Source organism: Crinia signifera, chromosome 4, assembly GCF_055691185.1.
Source record: "Crinia signifera chromosome 4, ASM5569118v1, whole genome shotgun sequence".
In the NCBI taxonomy this organism is placed as follows: domain Eukaryota; kingdom Metazoa; phylum Chordata; class Amphibia; order Anura; family Myobatrachidae; genus Crinia; species Crinia signifera.
Window position 1 is genome coordinate 333,805,923 of NC_139220.1, and position 24,257 is coordinate 333,830,179.

At 47.6% G+C, this 24,257-nt stretch overlaps 1 protein-coding gene across 1 annotated transcript; it reads right to left on the reverse strand.

The window, feature by feature from the left end:
* Window positions 1–1,491: 1,491 nt before the first annotated feature.
* Window positions 1,492–22,690, reverse strand: LOC146072883 (uncharacterized). The gene is made up of 3 exons (XM_083180064.1): window positions 22,575–22,690; window positions 11,238–11,364; window positions 1,492–5,192 (listed from the first exon to the last, which is right to left on the reverse strand). The coding sequence occupies exon 3, from the start codon at window positions 5,022–5,024 to the stop codon at window positions 2,925–2,927; it is 2,100 nt and encodes a 699-aa protein (XP_083036190.1). The 5' UTR covers window positions 5,025–5,192; window positions 11,238–11,364; window positions 22,575–22,690; the 3' UTR covers window positions 1,492–2,924.
* Window positions 22,691–24,257: the final 1,567 nt, after the last annotated feature.

A 24,257-nucleotide genomic window follows, 5' to 3' on the forward strand; every position in this document is an offset into this window, starting at 1 on the left:
CATTACCAAAAATAGCAACAAATAGACCTATTGGAACATGTCGAGTTTGACAGAACCATGCACAGACCAGTGTGATCTGTGCATGGTAATGTAAAACAATGTGTTGGTTCCCCCTCCTGAGCATAACCAGCCCAGGGCTCAAAGATCCGGTCCTGGTTTTAGACATTCAGCGGAGCAAAACCATAGGGGAGCTCCAGGATTTCCAAAACCAGCACCAGGCTCAAGGGCCGGTCCTGGTTCCTAAAATACGGGTGACAAAATGACTAGGGGTCCCCCATATTTTGGCAACCAGCACCGGGCCAAAAAAGCCAACAGGGTAATGCCACAGACAGGGAAAACTTTTTACATAAGTTCCCCTGGCCAAAGCATTGATCCCTGTGGCAGGGACCTTGGAGGAGTGGGGACCCCCCAATAAAGGAAGGGTGGTGGGCATCAGGCTGATAAATGTTTGTTTACATTTGCAGCTTCTCCCACATGCCAGGGGTTAGTCCCGCCCACCAGCCAATGGCTGCTCCTTATTGGCTGGTGGGAGGGACATGTGGAAGGAGCCACAAATGTAAACAAACATTTGGACTGCTCTCACAGGGGTGCTGCCAGCCGGAGAAGACAGTGATCGAGCAGGGAGGCATCTGGTGAGTATATATTCCCTCTGCAGGTTCTCCTTGGGGATTCTACATGGACAAGCCTATGAGGGAATCCATAGGTGACGTATGTGTAAATGCATGTAGTATGTAATAAAGCTATACTGTTCATGTGTTTGTGTGTTTTATTTCACGATTTGTAATGTTGTAGAACTACAAGACCCAGCGGACCCTTTAATGGCTGTTTGGGCCCAGTGCTGGTTGCCAAAATACCGGGGGGCCCCTAGTCATTTTGTCCCCTGTATTTTGGGAACCAGGACCGGCTCTTGAGCCTGGTGCTGGTTTTAGATATCCTGGGGATCCCCTATGTTTTTACTCCCCTGAATTTCAGAAACCAGCAAGGGGCTGGCTTTGCTCATGCATTTTATTTTACACAAACCACACGTGCATTAATTCGCACATTTTCATGACTAAAAATCGCACCATAGTTGATTTCTCAAAAAATTCCAAATTCCAAAATGCGATAATGTGGGATTTCAGAACATTACTAAAAAAAAAAAAACCATTAAATGTCACCCAAGGTGTTTTCGCTTTCTGTCTGAGCGGCAGCTTTCTACTCGCAGTCACCTGCCATTTTCTCAGATTACTGATCATCTCTGAATCAGGCCCAGGGACATAAGATGGCCAAGCTGTTATGTGTCACAGCAACTGATCTAGTCTGAGTGTTCCATCTGGAGGACAGCAGACAAGAAAGGACCACAGCAAGCAGGGAATATAATGCATCTCTCCTTGTACTGAGCAATCCCCGATTGGCAGGTAGTCGCTGTGGTTATATGTCAGCACCAGTAATAAAGACATCAATAATCCATTTGCTGAAGGATCATTAGTTTATTTAGGGTGTTATTGTAGGTTACCAGATGGTCATCATTACAGGACCACCTAACTATCTGTAACATGTAGAAGAATGTACAAAGTATTATAGATAAACAAAGTCTATAGTTATACAATCGGTAACAGAATCCCATTTATCCAGATCAGCTTTTATTCCCATGTTCTGGGGACAGCTACTAGTAATATACATGGTTATTACAGATATTGTTAGATCATCGTCCTTCAGTCTACATGCAGATTATATCACTATATACTGTGTCATAGTAACGTGTATACTGTTACTGTGCTGCTAATTATTATGGAGGATGTTAGTATTCGCCTATTACACAATGTGCTCTCCATCAGACCTGGTTAATAACATGTGAGAAGGAAGGATGTACTGTAACCCATAGCAACTAGAAATCCACTATTAGCAGTCTAGCGTCAGCGACCTAACACATGTAATAATGATTGGTTACTATGTGATACAGGTAGTACATAGTATTCAGAGAGAGTGAGGTAAGGCAGCAACATAGAGGCATGAGGGAAAGGAGAGAGACCAGTGGAGACCTGTAGGGTGGTACAAGGCCGCATACAGGGTTCCTATAATCAGTGGATGCAGTTGCTATGGGACCCGGCTGCTTTTGGAGGCCTCAAAGGCAATCCCACTACAATCTTTAAAAAAAATAGATTTTTTTATCTGTATCACCGATTCAGAGCCCAGCAGTGTATGTACACAGGGAGGGAGGAAGAGCCCAGCAGTGTATGTATACAGGGAGGGAGGCAGAGCCCAGCAGTGTATGCACACAGGGAGGGAGGCAGAGCCCAGCAGTGTACATACACAGGGAGGGAGGCAGAGCCCAGCAGTGTACGTACACAGGGAGGGAGGCAGAGCCCAGCAGTATATGTATACAGGGAGGGAGGCAGAGCTCAGCAGTGTATGTATACAGGGAGGGAGGCAGAGCCCAGCAGTGTATGTATACAGGGAGGAAGGCAGAGCCCAGCAGTGTATGTATACAGGGAGAGAGGCAGAGCCCAGCAGTGTATGTATACAGGGAGGGAGGCAGAGCCCAGCAGTGTATGTATACAGGGAGAGAGGCAGAGCCCAGCAGTGCACATACACAGGGAGGGAGGCAGAGCCCAGCAGCGCACATGAACAGGGAGGGAGGCAGAGCCCAGCAGTATATGTACACAGGGAGGGAGTCTTAGCCCAGCACTGCATACACAGGGAAGGAGGCATAGCACAGCAGTGTACATACACAGGGAGCGAGGCTGAGCTCGGCAGTGTACGTACACAAGTAGGGAGGCAGAACCCAGCAGTGCATGTACACAGGGAGCGAGGCAGAGCTGCTTGTTGTGCAGAATCCGGAAGTATGGCTGTGCCTGCAGTAGTGGGGATGGTACTGTGCAGCTGACGGATGTGGCACTGTACAAGCACAATTGGGTACAGACACTGTAAAGTCACCTGCCACCTCACTCCCAATAAGTACAATACCAGGCCCCAGACTGGCAGCATTCAGAACAGTTATATGGCTTCTCTCCTGTGTGACTCCTCTGATTTAGGACAAGATGTGCCTTTTGGGAAAAACATTTGCTGCATTCAGAGCATTTATATGGCCTCTCTCCTGTGTGACTCCTCTGATGTTGGACAAGCTGTGACTTCAGGTAAAAACATTTGCTGCATTCAGAACATTTATATGGCTTCTCTGCTGTGTGACTCCTCTGATGTAAGGCAAGAAGTGACTTCTGGGGAAAACATTTGCTGCATTCAGAGCATTTATATGGCTTCTCTCCTGTGTGACCCCTCTGATGTCGGACAAGAAGTGACGTCTGGGGAAAACATTTGCTGCATTCAGAACATTTATATGGTTTCTCTCCTGTGTGACTCCTCTGATGTCGGACAAGATCTGACATATGGGAAAAACATTTGCTGCATTCAGAGCATTTATATGGCTTCTCTCCTGTGTGACTCCGCTGATGTCTGATAAGATGTGACTGTTGGGAAAAACATTTGCTGCATTCAGAACATTTATATGGCTTCTCTCCTGTGTGACTCCTCTGATGTTGGACAAGATGTGACTTTTGGGAAAAACATTTGCTGCATTCAGAACATGTAAATGGCTTCTCTCCTGTGTGACTCCTCTGATGTCTGAGAAGATGTGATTTACATGTAAAGCCTTTGTCACACTCAGAGCACACATATGGTTTCTCTCCTGTATGACTCCTCTGATGTAGGACAAGATGTGCCTTTTGGGAAAAACATTTGCTGCATTCAGAGCATTTATATGGCTTCTCTCCTGTGTGACCCCTCTGATGTAAGACAAGAAGTGACTTCTGGGTAAAACATTTGCTGCATTCAGAACATTTATATGGTTTTTCTCCTGTGTGATTCCTCTGATGTCGGACAAGATCTGACATATGGGAAAAACATTTGCTGCATTCAGAACATTTATTTGGCTTCTCTCCAGTGTGATTCCTCTGATGTATGACAAGCTGTGACTTCAGGTAAAAACATTTGCTGCATTCAGAACAGTTATATGGCTTCTCTCCTGTGTGACTCCTCTGATGTAGGACAAGATGTGCCTTTTGGGAAAAACATTTGCTGCATTCAGAGCATTTATATGGCTTCTCTCCTGTGTGACTCCTCTGATGTAAGACAAGAAGTGACTTCTGGGTAAAACATTTGCTGCATTCAGAACATTTATATGGTTTCTCTCCTGTGTGATTCCTCTGATGTCGGACAAGATCTGACATATGGGAAAAACATTTGCTGCATTCAGAACATTTATTTGGCTTCTCTCCAGTGTGATTCCTCTGATGTATGACAAGCTGTGACTTCAGGTAAAAACATTTGCTGCATTCAGAACATTTATATGGCTTCTCTCCTGTGTGACTCTTTTGATGTTGGACAAGCTGTGACTGCAGGGAAAAACATTTGCCGCATTCAGAACATTTATATGGCTTCTCTCCTGTGTGACTCCTCTGATGTCTGATAAGATGTGACTGCTGGGAAAAACATTTGCTGCATTCAGAACATTTATATGGCTTCTCTCCTGTGTGACTCATCTGATGTTGGACAAGATGTGACTTTTGGGAAAAACATTTGCTGCATTCAGAACATGTAAATGGCTTCTCTCCTGTGTGAGTCCTCTGATGTGTCAGAAGCTGTGATTTACATGTAAAGCCTTTGTCACACTCAGAGCACACATATGGTTTCTCTCCTGTATGACTCCTCTGATGTGTCAGAAGCTGTGATTTACATTTAAATCCTTTGTCACACTCAGAACACACATATGGTTTCTCTCCTGTGTGACTCCTCTGATGTATGAGAAGCTGTGATTTACATGTAAAGCCTTTGCCACACTCAGAGCACACATGTGGTTTCTCTCCTGTGTGACTCCTCTGATGTATGAGAAGCAATGATTTAAATGTAAAGCCTTTGTCACACTCAGAGCACACATGTGGCTTCTCTCCTGTGTGACTCCTCTGATGTATGAGAAGCTGTGATTTATATGTAAAGCCTTTGTCACACTCAGAGCACACATGTGGCTTCTCTCCTGTGAGACTCATCATGTATGAGGTGAGAACAAATTAGTTGCTAAATGTTTCTATCCAGAAAATAAAATTGTGTCTGTTCCTCCTCCTGAGGTGTAAGGAGATATAATGTATTTAGTTGGCTTGAGCGGAGAACAATTTCCTTTTTCAAAATCCTCTTAATTTGAATCCTGCTCCTTATATGTCCTGTAAGAAAGTACATATGTAAAAGTATAATGGTTACCAGGATAACGCAACTTATATTGTATAAGATGAATATTTATACACAATAGCAAATGTCACAGACACTGACCATGATGTTACATTTGTGTACAGATGTGTCCACATACATCCAGCCTCCTTGTGTGTTAAACAGTCCTTCTAGTTGCTCCATTCCATAGTGGGACTGTAGCACTGAGGGTGAAATTTAATAGAATGAGAGATTCAGAAAGTGAGAGATTTTGGTAAGAAATCACCAGTTTTTTTAAAGTGCCAATCCTTTATGCTGCAAAACCAGTTTGATATTGCAGTGTACATGATTGTTGATTTAAAAAAACTGGACATTTCTTACCAAATCTCTCACTTTCTGAATCTCTCATCCTATTAAATTTCACCCTCACCCTTTTTTTCCATAAATGCATCTTATTCGCAAAGTGATGTGACAAGGATGCACAAGCAGCTTCTGATAATTAAAATATGTGGAATCCCTGCATTGCATCTACACAAGAAATGCTACTTTAGTGTTTTCCAGTTTTTCCTATACAGATACAGCAGTGGTCACACACAGTATATAAGAATGCCACATATTTTAATAAACAGAAGCTGCTTGTGTGTCCTATTCGCATCACTTTGTAAATAATAGGCATTTAACAAAAAAGTCACATTAAAAGACAAATGGCGCTACTGAGTTAAAGTGCACTCACATGTTAGGTGTAACCCGACTGTACGTGAATGGGGGAGTAATATGTAAGATACTGTGATGGAGCGGTCACCTAGATACCCCTTTATGTACACTAACCTGATACACAGAGTAATATGTAAGATACTATGATGGAGCTGTCACCCAGATACCGCTTTATATACACTAACCTGCGTCACAGAGTAGTATGTAAGATACTATGATGGAGCTGTCACCTAGATACCCCTTTATATACACTAATGCTGCTTTCAGACCGCATAACTGGCTTTGACCCTGTATTTGGAAACGTTTCCAAAAACGGGTCTGCCAGATAAAACCCCTTTCACACCGCAGCACTTAAACGGTATATTACCGTTTAAGTGCCGATTTTTTGACACTGGCAGACCCGTTTTTGGAAACTTTCCAAATACAGGGTCAAAGCCAGTGCAGCCTTCAGCCCTTCCCTCCGTGCAGCTCCCCCCCCCCCTCGCGTGTCGACCGAGAGCATGTCGACGCCCCCCGCGCATGTCGACGCCCCCCGCGCATGTCGACGCCCCCCGCGCGTGTCGACTCCCCCCCACCCCACCCCGCGTGTCGGCGCCCCCCCCCGTGTCGACTTACCCCGTGCCGGTACCTCCGTTGTGGACTGCAGCTCAGTATGCTCGGAAAGCACTTATGAAAAAAGTGTCTTCCAGAAAATGGCTGCCCCATAGGAAACCCTGTTTAAAAAAACTGTCTTCCGTATGGGGGGCAGCCATTTTCTGAAAGACACTTTTTTCATAAGTGCTTTCTGAGCATACTGAGCTGCAGTGCCGGGAACCACAACGGAGATACCGGCACGGGGTAAGTCGACACGGGGGGGGGGCGCCGACACGCGCGGGGGGGTCGACACGCGGGGGGGCCGTCGACACGCGCGGGGGGGCGTCGACACGCGCGCGGGGGGTGTCGACACGCGCGGGGGGGGGCTCCAGTGCTGTGAATACTTAATGAGCGCTCATTAAGTATTCACTGTGCTGAATTTAGGACCCAGCTCATTGGCTGGGTCCTAAATACCGTTTCTGAGCCGATTTTTGCGCTAAAATACCGGTTCAGAAACGGGTAGGACCCTGCATTTTAACCGGTTAGAAAAAACGGCATTTTCTAACCGGTTAAGTGGGACTGGACCTTTCAGACCGCACACATTACCGTTTTAAAACGGTAAAAAAACGGCAATTTACCGTTTTAAAAGTGCGGTCTGAAAGGGGCATAACCTGCGTCACAGAGTAGTATGTAAGATACTATGATGGAGCTGTCACCTAGATACCCCTTTATATATACTAACCTGCGTCACAGAGTAGTATGTAAGATACTATGATGGCGCTGTCACCTAGATACCCCTTTATTTACACTAATCTGCTGCACAGAGTAACATGTAAGATACTATGATGGTGCCGTCACCTAGATACCCCTTTATATACACTAACCTGATGCACAGAGTAATATGTAAGATACTATGATGGAGCCGTCACCTAGATACCCCTTTATATACACTAACATGCTGCACAGAGTGATATGTAAGGTACTATGATGAAGCTGTCACCTAGATACCCCTTTATATACACTAACCTGCTGCACAGAGTAATATGTAAGATACTATGATGGAGCTGTCATCTAGATACCCCTTTATATACACTAACCTGATGCACAGAGTAATATGTAAGATACTATGATGGAGCTGTCACCTAGATACCCCTTTATATACACTAACCTGCTGTACAGAGTAATATGTAAGATACTATGATGGAGAGGTCACCTAGATACCCCTTTATATACACTAACCTGCCGCACAGAGTAATATGTAAGATAATATGATGGATCTGTCACCTAGATACCCCTTTATATACACCAACCTGCTGCACAGAGAAATATGTAAGATACTATGATGGAGCCGTCACCTAGATACCCCTTTATATACACTAACCTGCTGCACAGAGTAATATGTAGGATACTATGATGGAGCCGTCACCTAGATACCCCCTTTATATACACTAACCTGCTGCACAGAGTAATATGTAAGATACTATGATGGAGCTGTCACCTAGATACCCCTTTATATACACTAACCTGCTGCACAGAGTAATATGTAAGATACTATGATTACGCTGTCACCTAGATACCCCTTTATATACACTAACCTGCAGCACAGAGTAATATGTAAGATACTATGATGGAGCCGTCACCTAGATACCCCTTTATACACAGTAACCTGCTGCACAGAGTAATATGTAAGATACTATGATGGAGCCGTCACCTAGATACCCCTTTATATACACTAACCTGCTGCACAGAGTAATATGTAAGATACTATGATGGAGCTGTCACCTAGATACCCCTTTATATACACAAACCTGCTGTACAGAGTAATATGTAAGATACTATGATGGAGAGGTCACCTAGATACCCCTTTATATACACTAACCTGCTGCACAGAGTAATATGTAAGATACTATGATGGAGCTGTCACCTAGATACCCCTTTATATACACTAACCTGCTGCACAGAGTAATATGTAAGATACTATGATGGATCTGTCACCTAGATACCCCTTTATATACACTAACCTGCTGCACAGAGTAATATGTAAGATGCTATGATGGAGCCGTCACCTAGATACCCCTTTATATACACTAACCTGATGCACAGAGATATATGTAAGATACTATGATGGAGCTGTCACCTAGATACCCCTTTATATATACTAACCTGATGCACAGAGTAATATGTAAGATACTATGATGAAGCCGTCACCTAGATACCCCTTTATATATACTAACCTGCTGCACAGAGTAATATGTAAGATACTATGATGGAGCTGTCACCTAGATACCCCTTTATATACACTAACCTGCTGTACAGAGTAATATGTAAGATACTATGATGGAGAGGTCACCTAGATACCCCTTTATATACACTAACCTGCTGCACAGAGTAATATGTAAGATACTATGATGGATCTGTCACCTAGATACCCCTTTATATACACTAACCTGCCGCACAGAGTAATATGTAAGATACTATGATGGATCTGTCACCTAGATACCCCTTTATATACACTAACCTGCTGCACAGGGTAATATGTAAGATACTATGATGGAGCGGTCACCTAGATACCCCTTTATATACACTAACCTGCTGCACAGAGTAATATTTAAGATACTATGATGGAGCTGTCACCTAGATACCCCTTTATATACACGTTAGTGCTCCTGATTGGCCGCCAGGTGGCCAATAGCGCTATTCGGGGGAGGAGCCGCAGGATGTAAATATAGTCATCCTGCGTCTCCTCCGTGTCCGTGCTGGCTCGGGTACCGGCGTTTGTTTATTTTGCTAAGTACGTGGATGCCTACATGGAACGAAGAGGACCGACCCACACCTAGGAGATGTAAGGATGATTCGCCTCCACAGGTACCAATACCGGAATTCTAGTGGACAAGGGGACCGATCCTCAATCTAGATAGGTAAGTATGTATGAATGGGCTCTGTGTAATATAAAGTTTTACTTTTCTTGTCAGTGTGCTTTTATTTAACTATTGGTTTTGCTGTGGAACTAAGAGTCCCAGCAACCCCATTAATGGGCCGCATGCTGGGAATGCACAGCTGATTGGGCTGCGTGGGTCACATTGCACGCGGTGGTGTCTCTGGCTGTGGCTGTCTGGGCGCTCAGGTGTCAGCGGAAGCAGTAGTAGTTGGGACGGAGAGCAGCTGGTGAGGGGAAGGGGTGGCTGTGGCTGTCTGCGTGGTCAGATGTCAGCGGAAGCAGTAGTAGTTGGGACGGAGAGCAGCTGGTGAGGGGAAGGGGTGGCTGTCTGGGTGCTCAGGTGTCAGCGGAAGCAGTAGTAGTAGTTGGGACGGAGAGCAGCTGGTGAGGGGAAGGGGTGGCTGTGGCTGTTTGGGCGCTCAGGTGTCAGCGGAAGCAGTAGTAGTAGTTGGGACGGAGAGCAGCTGGTGAGGGGAAGGGGTGGCTGTGGCTGTTTGGGCGCTCAGGTGTCAGCGGAAGCAGTAGTAGTAGTTGGGACGGAGAGCAGCTGGTGAGGGGAAGGGGTGGCTGTGGCTGTCTGGGTGCTCAGGTGTCAGCGGAAGCAGTAGTAGTAGTTGGGACGGAGAGCAGCTGGTGAGGGGAAGGGGTGGCTGTGGCTGTTTGGGCGCTCAGGTGTCAGCGGAAGCAGTAGTAGTAGTTGGGACGGAGAGCAGCTGGTGAGGGGAAGGGGTGGCTGTGGCTGTCTGGGTGCTCAGGTGTCAGCGGAAGCAGTAGTAGTAGTTGGGACGGAGAGCAGCTGGTGAGGGGAAGGGGTGGCTGTGGCTGTCTGGGCGCTCAGGTGTCAGCGGAAGCAGTAGTAGTAGTTGGGACGGAGAGCAGCTGGTGAGGGGAAGGGGTGGCTGTGGCTGTCTGGGTGCTCAGGTGTCAGCGGAAGCAGTAGTAGTAGTTGGGACGGAGAGCAGCTGGTGAGGGGAAGGGGTGACTGTGGCTGTCTGGGCGCTCAGGTGTCAGCGGAAGCAGTAGTAGCAGTTGGGACGGAGAGCAGCTGGTGAGGGGAAGGGGTGACTGTGGCTGTCTGGGCGCTCAGGTGTCAGCGGAAGCAGTAGTAGTAGTTAGGACAGAGAGCAGCTGGTGATGGGGAGGGGTGGCTGTGGCTGTCTGGGTGCTCAGGTGTCAGCGGAAGCAGTAGTAGTTGGGACAGAGAGCAGCTGGTGAGGGGAAGGGGTGGCTGTGGCTGTCTGGGGGCTCAGGTGTCAGCAGAAGCAGTAGTAGTAGTTGGGACGGAGAGCAGCTGGTGAGGGGAAGGGGTGGCTGTGGCTGTCTGGGTGCTCAGGTGTCAGCGGAAGTAGTAGTAGTAGTTGGGACAGAGAGCAGCTGGTGAGGGGAAGGGGTGGCTGTGGCTGTCTGAGTGCTCAGGTGTCAGCGGAAGCAGTAGTAGTAGTTGGGACAGAGAGCAGCTGGTGAGGGGGAGGGGTGGCTGTGGCTGTCTGGGCGCTCAGGTGTCAGCGGAAGCAGTTGAAGTTGGGACAGAGAGCAGCTGGTGAGGGGGAGGGGTGGCTGTGGCTGTCTGGGCGCTCAGGTGTCAGCGGAAGCAGTAGTAGTAGTTGGGACGGAGAGCAGCTGGTGAGGGGAATGGGTCTGGGCAGGGGAGCGTTATTATAACACATGTACCTGTGCGAAGCAGCGGCAGGACACTAGTCCAGGATAATTGGATAGCCCCCGGCAAATCCGCTAGCTGCAGACAATTACAGCAGCTGATTTATACTGGACATAGTGTATAACACATTCCCTGCTGTAGTGCTCAGTCCCCAATATGATAAGATAATGTTATAGTCACCTTATCCTCCCGTATCACTGGCCGGCCGCAGTGTCCTACATACACCGGAGGAGAGAGGAGGATCCGGTTATATTTCTGCCTCCAGTTACAGAGATCATACACAAGTCACGGCAATACGGATCTGCACCTGAGTATAAGGAGACTGGTGATAGGAATAACTCCCATACACTGGTGTAAATTGGCGGCACTCACAGACAGGTCTCACTGAAGGTGTGTACACACAGCAGATCCTGCTGTGAGATGCGAGTCCCGATGCGACTGCGATGGGACTCGCATCTCACAGCATGCCAGAGGGGCACAATTTAGACTATATAGTGTTGCCTGCCCTCTCTATCTGGCTGCCGATTTGCTCTCACACGGGAGCACGCATCGGCAGCGCATCAAGCTCGCAAGCCTTAAAAAAGCATGCGATTTGCATGCAATATGGCTTCCGATGTTCACTATTTCGGGAACATCAGATGCCTAATCTTACCATGTGTACACGCTATAAGTCAGATAGTCCGTCACCTCATATAACGTTTCCCTTTATTCCAACCGTCATCAGACACAAAGACATAAATGTTACCTTCCGGTGTAGACTCAAACTCAGTGTATCCCTGATGTAAGGTAAGCTTTATAAATTTTGGAGGGTGTTCAATCTGTGCCGATACCTCCCGACAGGGGAAAAATTTGCTTGTTTATTCAATGCCGGCACTGAAGTCTGTGAGATCCAACTTTTTTTACTCGGATCTGTTTTGTGGGATACTGCCGCACAATGCGGAATGCACGGCCATTCTCTGCCAATCCGCAGCAGTGTCACACAACATACAGACTTTCCAACACTCGGTACATTGTGGAATACACGGCCATTCTCTGCCAATCCGCAGCAGTGTCACACAATTTACAGACTTTCCAACACTCGGTACATTGTGGAATACACGGCCATTCTCTGCCAATCCGCAGCCGTGTCTCACAATTTACAGACTTTCCAACACTCGGTACATTGTGGATTACACGGCCATCCTCTGCCAATCCGCAGCCGTGTCTCACAATTTACAGACTTTCCAGCACTCGGTACATTGTGGAATACACGGCCATTCTCTGCCAATCCGCAGCAGTGTCACACAATTTACAGACTTTCCAACACTCGGTACATTGCGGAATACACGGCCATCCTCTGCCAATCCGCAGCCGTGTCACACAATATACAGACTTTCCAACACTCGGTACATTGCGGAATACACGGCCATCCTCTGCCAATCCGCAGCCGTGTCACACAATATACAGACTTTTCCAACACTCGGTACATTGCGGAATGCACGGCCATTCTCTGCCAATCCGCAGCCGTGTCACACAATTTACAGACTTTCCAGCACTCGGTACATTGCGGAATACACGGCCATTCTCTGCCAATCCGCAGCCGTGTCACACAATTTACAGACTTTCCAGCACTCGGTACATTGCGGAATACACGGCCATTCTCTGCTAATCCGCAGCCGTGTCACACAATATACAGACTTTCCAACACTCGGTACATTGCGGAATACACGGCCATTCTCTGCCAATACGCAGCCGTGTCACACAATATACAGACTTTCCAACACTCAGTACATTGTGGAATACACGGCCATTCTCTGCCAATCCGCAGCCGTGTCACACAATTTACGGACTTTCCAACACTCGTACATTGCGGAATACACGGCCATCCTCTGCCAATCCGCAGCAGTGTCACACAATTTACGGACTTTCCAACACTCGGTACATTGCGGAATACACGGCCATTCTCTGCCAATCCGCAGCCGTGTCACACAATTTACGGACTTTCCAACACTCGGTACATTGAACACCGACTTTGGATGTTCTATTAGAAGCAGTTGGAAACGGACGGGAATCTCACTGTCGGGACGTCCCAACAGTCGGAATCTGGGAATGAATAACCCCCCTTTGTCTTTGTATCTGATACATAGACAAAGGGGCTCTCTATTGGATTGCTGTATCAGTTGCTTACCTCCTGATGAAGGTCCCAAGTGGACGGAAACTTGAGTATCTTTACATTTATCCTTTTTGTACATTTTTTTTAATACACAGCTAATTTTAAATTGCATTTAAAACACTGGAGAGTGTGTCCTTTTTTTCTATATACTTGGACTGTGTGGTTCTCTCATCTACCACAGGTCAGATTATCTGATTGGACACCCATCACTATTACTATTTGAATAATACGTGACTTTTTGACCTGACCGCACACAGCTTGGTTTTTTACCCTGGAATCCATTGTTGGACTAATATTTCTGGACAGGATTGGTCCACATTGTTTCTAGTCCTACTAGTTTTCCCATTTTTTCTGTTGCCTACATCAAAGAGAATAGTCAGATCTTCTCTAAAGTTGTTACCAAGTTTTTTGAAAATACTTTTTGATTATTTGTGCCATCTCATCATAGCCTATACACTGGTTCCGACTCACAATTCTAGCGTGTTTGTGTTGTACGACATTTTGTTATGTCCCAAGGACAGCCAATTGTATTTGATGAAGGGCTGCTTCATGCGGCTGAGAATACACTAATTTCCTTTACGGATGATGACGCCGATAAGGTATACTTTGGGAAATTGCCCATTGATTTATTCCACAAAATTCTTCCATTACGTAGGAGGGAGGTCGAATTGACAGCACACGGACAGTTTTTAACAGAATACCATAGGACCAAAAAGATCCCACATGGGTTTCGGGTTTCCACCATTGGTAGAACAAACACCACATTTTGTAGCAAATGGTGTGGGGTCCTTAATAAATGTTCGCTGGACCTCATCCTCCTCGTAATCGAAGAAGTGGGCATTGAGCTTGTCAAAATCAGAGAAGAGATCACACTATTTGATAAAAACAGTATCCCTGTCTTGCGCACTGACAAAAGTGAAAATTGGTGCGAAAAACTGGGTACACAGATACACACCTTTCGTGACAAGCATTTTAGCAATTTGTCACCGGCCCAGCGACAAGCCATCACCACACTGAGAGAGCCAACCCTGAGCTGATTATCTGCTCAGCAGATAAAGGGGGCTCAATTGTGTTACAAAAACAAGACAGCATACGAACAGGAGATTCACAGACAGTTAGCGGATCATGATACTTATAAACACTGTCTGACTAATCCCATACCCCGCATCAAAAGGCGGATTGATGTCACCATCTTAAGAGCTTTGCAAAATCAATGGATTACAGAGGGGCTAGCTAAGTACCTCACTGTTGATTTCCCCATCTGTCCCACCATATATACACTGCCAAAGGTGCACAAGACCCTTGTGAATCCCTCCGGGCGTCCCATCATCTCGGGGAGAGGGTCCTTGTTGCAGCTTTTGGCAGTGTTCATTGATGGGTTCTTACAAAAACGTATGCCTTTGATACCCACGTATCTCAAAGATACGGGAGACTTTTTACAAAAACTTGGCCAGATCCCTGAGATAGGACCTGATGTGTACTTGGCCACCCTTGATGTGTGTGCCTTGTACACGATCATTCCCCATGAGGGAGGTTACAGGACAGTACGTGAGCTTCTAACAGTTGAAGCCCATCGCGATCCCCCTTTGAGTTCATTATTGAACTGCTGGAACTCATTTAGTCACATAATCACTTTATGTTTGACGGACAGTATTATGTACAGCGGATGGGGACCGCGATGGGCTCCAACGTAGCTCCATCCTATGCAAATAAGTTTATGAATGGGTACGAACAGACATACATTTCGCCTTTGTATGGCAAACACATTATTTACTTTAAACGTTTCATAGACGATATTTTTTTGTTATGGAGCGGAACCACACAGGAGTTTGATGAGATGGTTGATGAGTTGAACAACCTACCCACCACTGTTAGATTTACAGGCCAAATTGAGCCACAATCAATTAATTTTTTGGATGTTACAATTTTTAAAACAAATAACCAACTGGGCAGCACATTGTTCTGAAAGAGTACCGATAAGGAACTCGTCGTTATTTGCTACCAGTAATCATCCGCCCGGGTTGAAGGACAGCCTGCCGATATCCCAGTATATGCAGGTTTTCCACAACAATTCCAGTCATGAACGGCCAGAGTCACAAATACATGAGATGAGTGTTCAATTTTTGGAGAGAGGCTATAAGAAACATTTCTGCCCGGGGTTCTCTGTATCAAGGGATATCCATATATTTGGACTTTTTCTTGCAGCCATGTGTCCAAAACGACATCTCTTTTTTGAAGGACACTAACGCTTTGCTAGGGAAATTGTCAACCATCATCAAATTACCTCCAGGATGCATCTTAAGTACTATCAATGTATCAAGCTTATATACGTTCATTCCACACGCAGCCGGACTGGAGGCTGTGACAAATTTGATCAGTGACAATGCTTTGTACAAGGGGCCAGCAGTACATTTTTTCATCCGATTGCTGGAACTCACCCTGAAGCGAAATTATTTCGCATTTAACAACAAGTTCTACCTGCAACAGAGGGGGTGTGCGATGGGGTCCTCAGTGGCCCCATCGTTCGGGAACTCCTTCATGTTTGCAGTAGAACGGGCACTGTTCACACAGAACGTGTCGGTTCAATCAAAGTTGATTCTGTACACAAGGTACATCGACGACCTCATTATTTGGGGGGGATGATCAATGTGACCTTGAGAGGCTGATTAACACACATAATGCTTCAGAATCCCCCATCAAATTGACATACAACATGAGCGATACAGCTGTACAGTATTTGGATGTTGACATCAAAGTGATGGATTGACGGCTGTCCACCACACTATTCACCAAAACGACTGACAGGAACAATACTCTATTAGCCTCCAGTTTCCACCCAACGCCTCTTAAAAAAGGCTTACCTTTTTCGCAGATGTTGCAGGCCCGGCGCATCTGCAGTGAGCCCCAAGGGTTGGAAGATGCCCTTGATAAAATGGGTAAAAAGTTCATAGCCAGAGTGATACCACTGAAGAGATAGTTGCCACAAAAAATAGAGTCCAATCCATGACTCGCGAGGAGGCATTCGAGTCCCGTACGCAGAAAAAAAGATGTGACAGATAAAATCATCTGGGTTAATTCATTCCACCCTCAGAGTTCCACAGTTAAAAAGATAGTACAGTCGCATTGGCCCATTGTCAATTCTGATCCCACCCTGCCAGTCCTCCAAAATAAAAAGATATTGCACTCTTATACTAGAGGCAAAAACTTGAAAAATTATCTTGTGAAAAATGATGTCACCTTTCCCCTCCCTAATAACCCTACATTCTTAGGTAGACCTAAAGGGGGGTTGCTACAGGTGCTGCGGCTGCACCACCTGCAGCTTCATGACCCCAGGAGACACGTTCCACCACCCCTACTCGGGTAAAAAGTTCAAAATTCATCACAGGGTCGGTTGCTCTACCAGATACGTTGTGTATCTGATAAGCTGTTCGTGCGGCCGACATTATGTCGGCAAGACGGACAGAGCATTTAAAGAGAGGGCGGCTGCCCATCGCTCGGCCATTAAATCTGCCATCAGCACTGGTCACAGCGAGCACCCTGTCGCGAGACACTTCCACGAAGCCAGACACAATTTAGCATCCTTGAGGTACCGCATCATCGACCATGTGCCACCTCTCAAGAGGGGGGAGACAGGTCGCTACGACTCTTACAATCTTCCAACTGGACACGTTGGTCCCAAGGGGCCTTAATGAGCATGCAGGCCTCTCCCATTTCCTATAGACTTAACATCTCAGTGTGTCTGGCCCATACAGCTCCATTTCTGTTTTACTATCCACAATATGGAGCCCTTAGAACATGGGTCTTCAAACTGCGGCCCTCCAGATGTTGTGAAACTACAAATCCCAGCATGCCTTGCCACAGTTTTGCTATAAGGGAGTGTTAAAACTGTGGCAAGGCATGCTGGGATTTGTAGTTTCACAACATCTGGAGGGCCGCAGTTTGAAGACCCATGCCTTAGAACAGGGGTCTTCAACCTTTAAGACAGCGTGGGCCACCTAAGAAAATCCAGTGAAGCCCGAGGGCCACTAAAATCACCTACGGAATTTCGGACAGCCCCATAGAATCACAGCTCCCCTATAACGTCAGCACAGTCCTTCATAGATAGTTGGCACAGCCGCCCATACTCAGCACATAACCCCACACACACACCCTAATAGTTATCAGCAGCCAATTTGGGTTCCAGTGCAAACAGTAAAATATGTGGGGCCCCCCCCCCATATATAATTTGATATTTAATAAATTGCACGCGCCGTAGGCGCGCTCCCAAAAACGGGTGTGACCTAATTATAAGGGGCGTGGTCTAATTATACCGAGTGTGAACTAGCAGGAAAACAATTACCTGACACCTCTTTTGCAACCTGCATGACCAGACATTGGTTACCGCAGGAATGGTCGTTGTCCTCACACGCTTAAGTTGACTGAAGGCTGCACAATGACATATAAACATGAAGGCCCACACAGTGAAATAGTATGCCTCACAGATCAAACCCAAACAATGAAAGGCTACTTAAATCAATATACACTGTTACACTGTTTATCCGTAATGCCCATTACACATTGTGCATCACACCATAGTGTCCATTAGACATTATGCCACACACCTTAATACCTGTTGTACATTATGTCATACACCATAATGCCCATTACACATTATGCCGCACCGTGATGCCCATAACACATTAATCCACACAAAATTATGCCCATTGCACATTATGCCCCACACTGATGCCCATTATGCCACAGACCATAATGCCAGCAGTACTCCTGCTTATACATATGATGCCCCAGCAGTGCCCCTCACCTAATGCCCCAGCAGTGCCCCTCACACAATGCCCCAGCAGTGCCCCTCACACAATGCCCCAGCAGTGCCCCTCACACAATGCCCCAGCAGTGCCCCTCACACAATGCCCCAGCAGTGCCCCTCACACAATGCTCCAGCAGTGCCCCTCACACAATGCCCCAGCAGTGCCCCTCACACAATGCCCCAGCAGTGCCCCTCACACACAATGCCCCAGCAGTGCCCCTCACACACAATGCCCCAGCAGTGCCCCTCACACACAATGCCCCCAGTAATGCCCCACACAATATGCCCCCAGTAATACCTGCAGTTTTGCCAGGTCCCCTGCTCCCGCCAGATGTACCTCCTCATCCTGCAGCTTTGACGGGTCACCTGCTTCCACCATCCATGCCTCCTCCTGCAGTTTCGCCGGGTCCCCTCCGCCAGCTGTGCCTCCTCCTGCAGTTCCAGTGCCGGGTCCCCTGCTCCCGCCAGCTGCGTCTCCTCCTCCCGCAGCTTTGCCGGGTCCCAACTCCCCAGCTCGTGACCAGACGTGCCTCCTCCTCCCTCAGCCGTGCTGGATCCACTCCTCTGCCCTGCCTGCAGCCAATGGAAAACAGGTAGGCGGCACCCAAGGGGACTCCATTACACTGCCTCCCTCGGCAGCATTTTCTTTTACTTAAAAAAAAAAATCCTGTGCATGGCGGGCCGGCGGGCAGGGGGCCACTGAGATCAGCTCCGCGGGCCACTCGTGGCCCGCGGGCCATGGGTTGAAGACCCCTGCCTTAGAACAATCAAAAAAGCCCTTTTTTTTTTTTTTTTTTTATTTAATTTTTTTTTTTAGATAATGTCAACACATTTGATTCGGGTAGTGTCGACCTTTGATGTCGACACTTTTACAAATACGATGTCAGTGGTTCCCAAATAGAACAGTAAGTAGGGGTATGGCCAACAGGCCACCCATTATAATAACAAGCCCCCCCAGAGAAGTGCTTGTAACGGTCAGCAGGTTTATAAATGTATGTGTTTGTGTTTATGTCAGCACATCAGTCACATGATTATGTTTTGCACATGACTGGTTTTTTTCAATGTTTTTTAACTGGATCGATGGGTCTTAGTATGCACTTAGCACCTTAGGAGTGGAGGCGATGTCCTGCGGGAGCTGGAGGGGGCGGCTTTATTGGCTGCCTGCCGGTTCCTGCAGAGTATTGCACCTCCACGGCACAATGCCACATTGCTGCAGATTCATTCAAAAGCAGCCTGAATTGATGTCAAGGATGTCTCTTAATGCACAAGTGTATGTTATAATGCTTTTGATGTATTTCTTTTCGTTACAGATATTGTTTACACACAAGGGGGGCGGGACCTCTAGGTATCCCAGCCTAGCAGACTCCAGTGACGTCATCATTAGACGCCCAGGGGAAGCTGAGCAGGGAGGACTGACAGGAAGGCTGCGGGTATTTATGCTTGTTTTGCACGATTGTTTGGTTGTTTTTTTGCACTTGATAAAGTGGCAACACAGCCCCGAAACGTTGTGAGAAAGTGGTCTCCTGTGTCTTCATTTTGTGAGTGCCGCCGTCCCCCACAACTAAATATATATATATATATATATATATATATACACACACACAGGTTCCTATATAGAGGGCAGTCAGTGTGGTTAGTGCAGTGCTATATATATATATATATATATATATACTGGTTCCCTTATAGAGGGCAGTCAGTGTGGTTAGTGCAATGCTATATATATATATATACACTGGTTCCCATATAGAGAGCAGTCAGTGTGGTTAGTGCAATGCTATATATATATATATATATATATATATATATATCTGGCTACATCTGTCACTCAAAGTGTGTCTGGAGCTGTAACGCTGGGTTGTGGACTTCCATCTTAATTTATGATTGTCATCACCTGTTTGAAACAGGGTAATTGATAAGAAAGGTGTTTAAGCACAGGTGATGGTAATCCATAAATTAAGAAGAAAGTCCAGAAACAGAGCAATGTGTCCCTCCTGGAGAGGGTCATGTTGGGTATGCACCTCCCTCCCTCCCCCCCCCCCCCCCCCATTCACGGCATCCCCACGATTAAATGGCACATGCAAAACACTGACATGGCTATGGTCGACAATGAAAAAGGTTGACAAGATTTATTTTTCACTTTTTCAATGTTTTCATATTCATTCTCATGTGTCGACATGGACACCAATGAAGTGCCACACTTATGTCTACATTTACATGTGTTGACCTTTCTGTGTTGATTCTTTCTTGTGGCAATTCGCGGCACCCCCGCGACCCCCCTCCCACGATTTGCAGCACACCCCCCGCAATTCGCGGCACCCCCGGTGACTCCCGTGATTCGTGGCCCCACCCCGTGACACACCCCCCCTCCTGCGATTCGCGGCACCACGCGACCCCCCCTCCCACGATTCGCGCCAACCCCCTGGGGCCCCCCCCCGCGGTTCACGGTGCCCCCCACGACCCCCCCTACCGCGATTCCCCACCCCTGACCCACCCTCCTGTCATTGCGGCAACCCCCCGCGACCCACCCTCCCGCGATTCACTGCAACCCCCCGCGCCCCCCCTCCCACAATTCGCGGCACCCACACCCCCCCCCCGCGACCCCCCCTCCCGCAATTCACGGCATCCAACCACAACCCCTCCTCCCGTGATTCGTGGACACCCCTCACCTCCTCCCTCCCCACCACCCCCGCGCGCAATTCACGGCAACCCCAGGATTAAATGGCACATGCAAAACACTGGCATGGCTATGGTCGACAATGAAAAAGGTTGACATGAGTTTTTGAAGATTTATTTTTCTTTTTTTTAATGTTTTCATATTCATTCTTATGTGTCGACATGGACACCGATGAAGTGCCACAGTTATGTCAACATTGACATGTGTTGAACTTTCTGTGTTGATATTTTCTTGTGGCGATTCGCGGCACCCCCCGCGACCCCCCTCCCGCGATTTGCAGCACACCCCCCGCAATTCGCGGCACCCCCGGTGACTCCCGCGATTCGCGGCCCCACCCCGTGACACCCCCCCTCCTGCGATTGCGGCACCCCGCGACCCCCCCTCCCACAATTCGCGCCAACCCCCCGGGCCCCCCCTCCCGCTGTTCACGGTGCCCCCCACGACCCCCCTACCGCGATTCCCCACCCCTGACCCCCCTCCTGTCATTGCGGCAACCCCCCGCCCCCGCGACCCACCCTCCCGCGATTCACTGCAACCCCCCGTGCCCCCCCTCCCACAATTCGCGGTACCCACATCCCCCCCGCGCAATTCACGGCATCCACCCATGGCAGCCCCTCTTTAGTCCCCCGTATACTCACACACCCCTATCACTACCCAGCTTCCTGCTCTCCTGAACCGTAACTACCACCACTGGGGAGTCGCTGACGCTGTTTTGCCCACATGCCCCTATCATGCCTCATAGCCCAGCCTCCTGCTCTCATGCACCCAAACTTCCACCCAGTAGGAGCAGACACTGACTAAGGGCCACCATCCTGTACTGCCACGCTGGACCCTCACCCACTGGCAGAAGCTGCACAGTATCTCCCACCCTCCTCTTTAGTCCCCCTTATGCCCACACACCCCTATCACTACCCAGCCTCCTGTTTTCCTGTGTCGTGACCTCCGCCAGTGGGGAGCCGCTGACTCAGAAACACCCTACTATACTATTGCACACACACACACACACCTAAACAACACGCACACACAGCCCCCCCCACCCCCCCCACACACACAAATGTCACTGTACCCTCCACACTATCAATGTACATCTTACTCTGTAACTGCTCTTTAATTAAACAAAACAATACACCCCCCCTTCCACATCATATGCTCTCTATTTAACATTCTAACCATATTTCTCATATACAAATGTTCACAAATTAAGGGGGCGCAGCCCCTTACGCCAGTGTGAACAGCACCCGTAGGGCGCGATGAACCACCTAGTATATATATATATATATATATATATATATATATATATACTGGTTCCCTTATAGAGAGCAGTCAGTGTGGTTAGTGCAGTGCTATATATATATATATATATATATATACACATACATACTGGTTCCCTTATAGAGGGCAGTCAGTGTGGTTAGTGCAATGCTATATATATATATATATATATATATATACTGGTTCCCTTATAGAGGGCAGTCAGTGTGGTTAGTGCAATGCTATATATATATATATATATATATATATATACTGGTTCCCTTACAGAGAGCAGTCAGTGTGGTTAGTGCAATGCTATATATATATATATATATATATATATATATATATATATATATATACTGGTTCCCTTATAGAGGGCAGTCAGTGTGGTTAGTGCAGTAATATATATATATATATATATATATATATATATATATATATATATATATACTGGTTCCCTTATAGAGGGCAGTCAGTGTGGTTAGTGCAGTACTATATATATATATATACATACTCTGGTTCCCATACAGAGGGCAATCAGTGTGGTTAGTGCTGTTATCCCCAGCACTGCCCGCTGTTAGTAGAACAGACATATATAACACAATACTCGGCATGGTCAGACTGATCACATACCTTGCTGGGTATTACAGACCCCTCAGGACCACAGTAATCCGGGTCTCCCAGCTGCTGGTACCAGTGTGTAAGTACAGGAGGAGTCAGTGCTGCTTCTGTCTCCTACTTACACCCCCTACTTCCGGGTCACTGTGTGCACTATTTGCTAGTCCTCCACTTCCGGGTCAGGCCGGGTGCGTCCCTGCTATCATTGCACTAGTCCTAGAGAGGTGTGTATACGACGATGCTCCGGTGGCCATTTTAACTAAGGGCAAATCCAACCTGGTTATATATTTTTTTGCCCAGAGTTCAGTCTCATACTACGGACGGTAATGATAGGTTGCAGGTTAATAGTTAACTCATTATGTACTACAAATACACTTTAATATACGCACATTACATAATATATCGCTAGGTCTTAGTTATATGCATTTATTTCATTCGTTTTACAGATTAATCCATTGTCCGCAGGTTAATATATTTATTTTCTCCCACTATATACTTAATAATAAAGGAATACCTCACACCCTCGTGGCCATGGGTAAAGTGGGTGTGGCCTTGTGTAAAGTGGGCGTGGTCACATCCCCAGGCACCCTGCCCCCGGTCCAGCAATTGCTGCAGCTCATGTCACATAAACACTGGGGCACTGCCTGTGGTGGGGGAATGTCCCAAAATATCGGGACGTTCCTGCGATAAGTGGGACAGTTGGGAGGTATGAGAGGGACAGTGTGCACAAATTTGGGACTGTGGCCTAGCTGAAAAGGGGCGTGGCCTGTATTTACATTGCTGCTGTGAGGCCACGCCCTGTTTTCGCCGCTATGCGGGCATGCTCTGAAGAGTGAGCGGCGGCACCTGGAGCGACAGTCCTGTCAGTGACAGTGAAGAACCTTCTCGCTCTAGGAACCGCCGCTCACTATTCAGTTGAGTTTATGGCAGTGGTCGCCAACCCGTCGCTTGCAGGCTACTTGGTAGCTTAAGGAAGCGAACCGGGTGGCGCAATAACTCTGCACTCCCGCCATTACCTGCCGCCGCTTGCCTTCTCCCTCTGAGGGGAGGAGAGTGCATCGCGTGTCTCTCCTCACCCTCACTGTGCATCCCTGTGACTGGGCCGTTTACCAATCAGAGCTCGCAGGCCGGCAGTCCATCAAGAACTGGCCCACAAGCTTTGATTGGCTGACGGCCCAGTCACAGGGAAGTGAGGGGGGAAGGAGAGACGCGCGGCGTGCTGTGCTTTCCTCCCCTCGGTGACACAATAGCACTGCAGGGGGACGAAGGACTGTCCTCTCCCCATCTGGCAGCGGCAGCAGCAGCAGCAGCAGCAGCAGCAACAGTGAGTGCTGCTGGGAAACTAGCACTGCGGGGACATAGCAGCTTTCTGGCACTGCGGGGACATAGCAGCTTTCTGGCACTGCGGGGACATAGCAGTTTCTGGCACTGCGGGGACATAACAGTTTCTGGCACTGCGGGGACCTAACAGTTTCTGGCACTGCGGGGACCTAACAGTTTCTGGCACTGCGGGGACCTAACAGTTTCTGGCACTGCGGGGACCTACCAGCTTCTGGCACTGCGGGGACATACCAGCTTTCTGGCACTGCGGGGACATAGCAGCTTTCTGGCACTGCGGGGACATAGCAGCTTTCTGGCACTGCGGGGACATAGCAGCTTTCTGGCACTGCGGGGACATAGCAGCTTTCTGGCACTGCG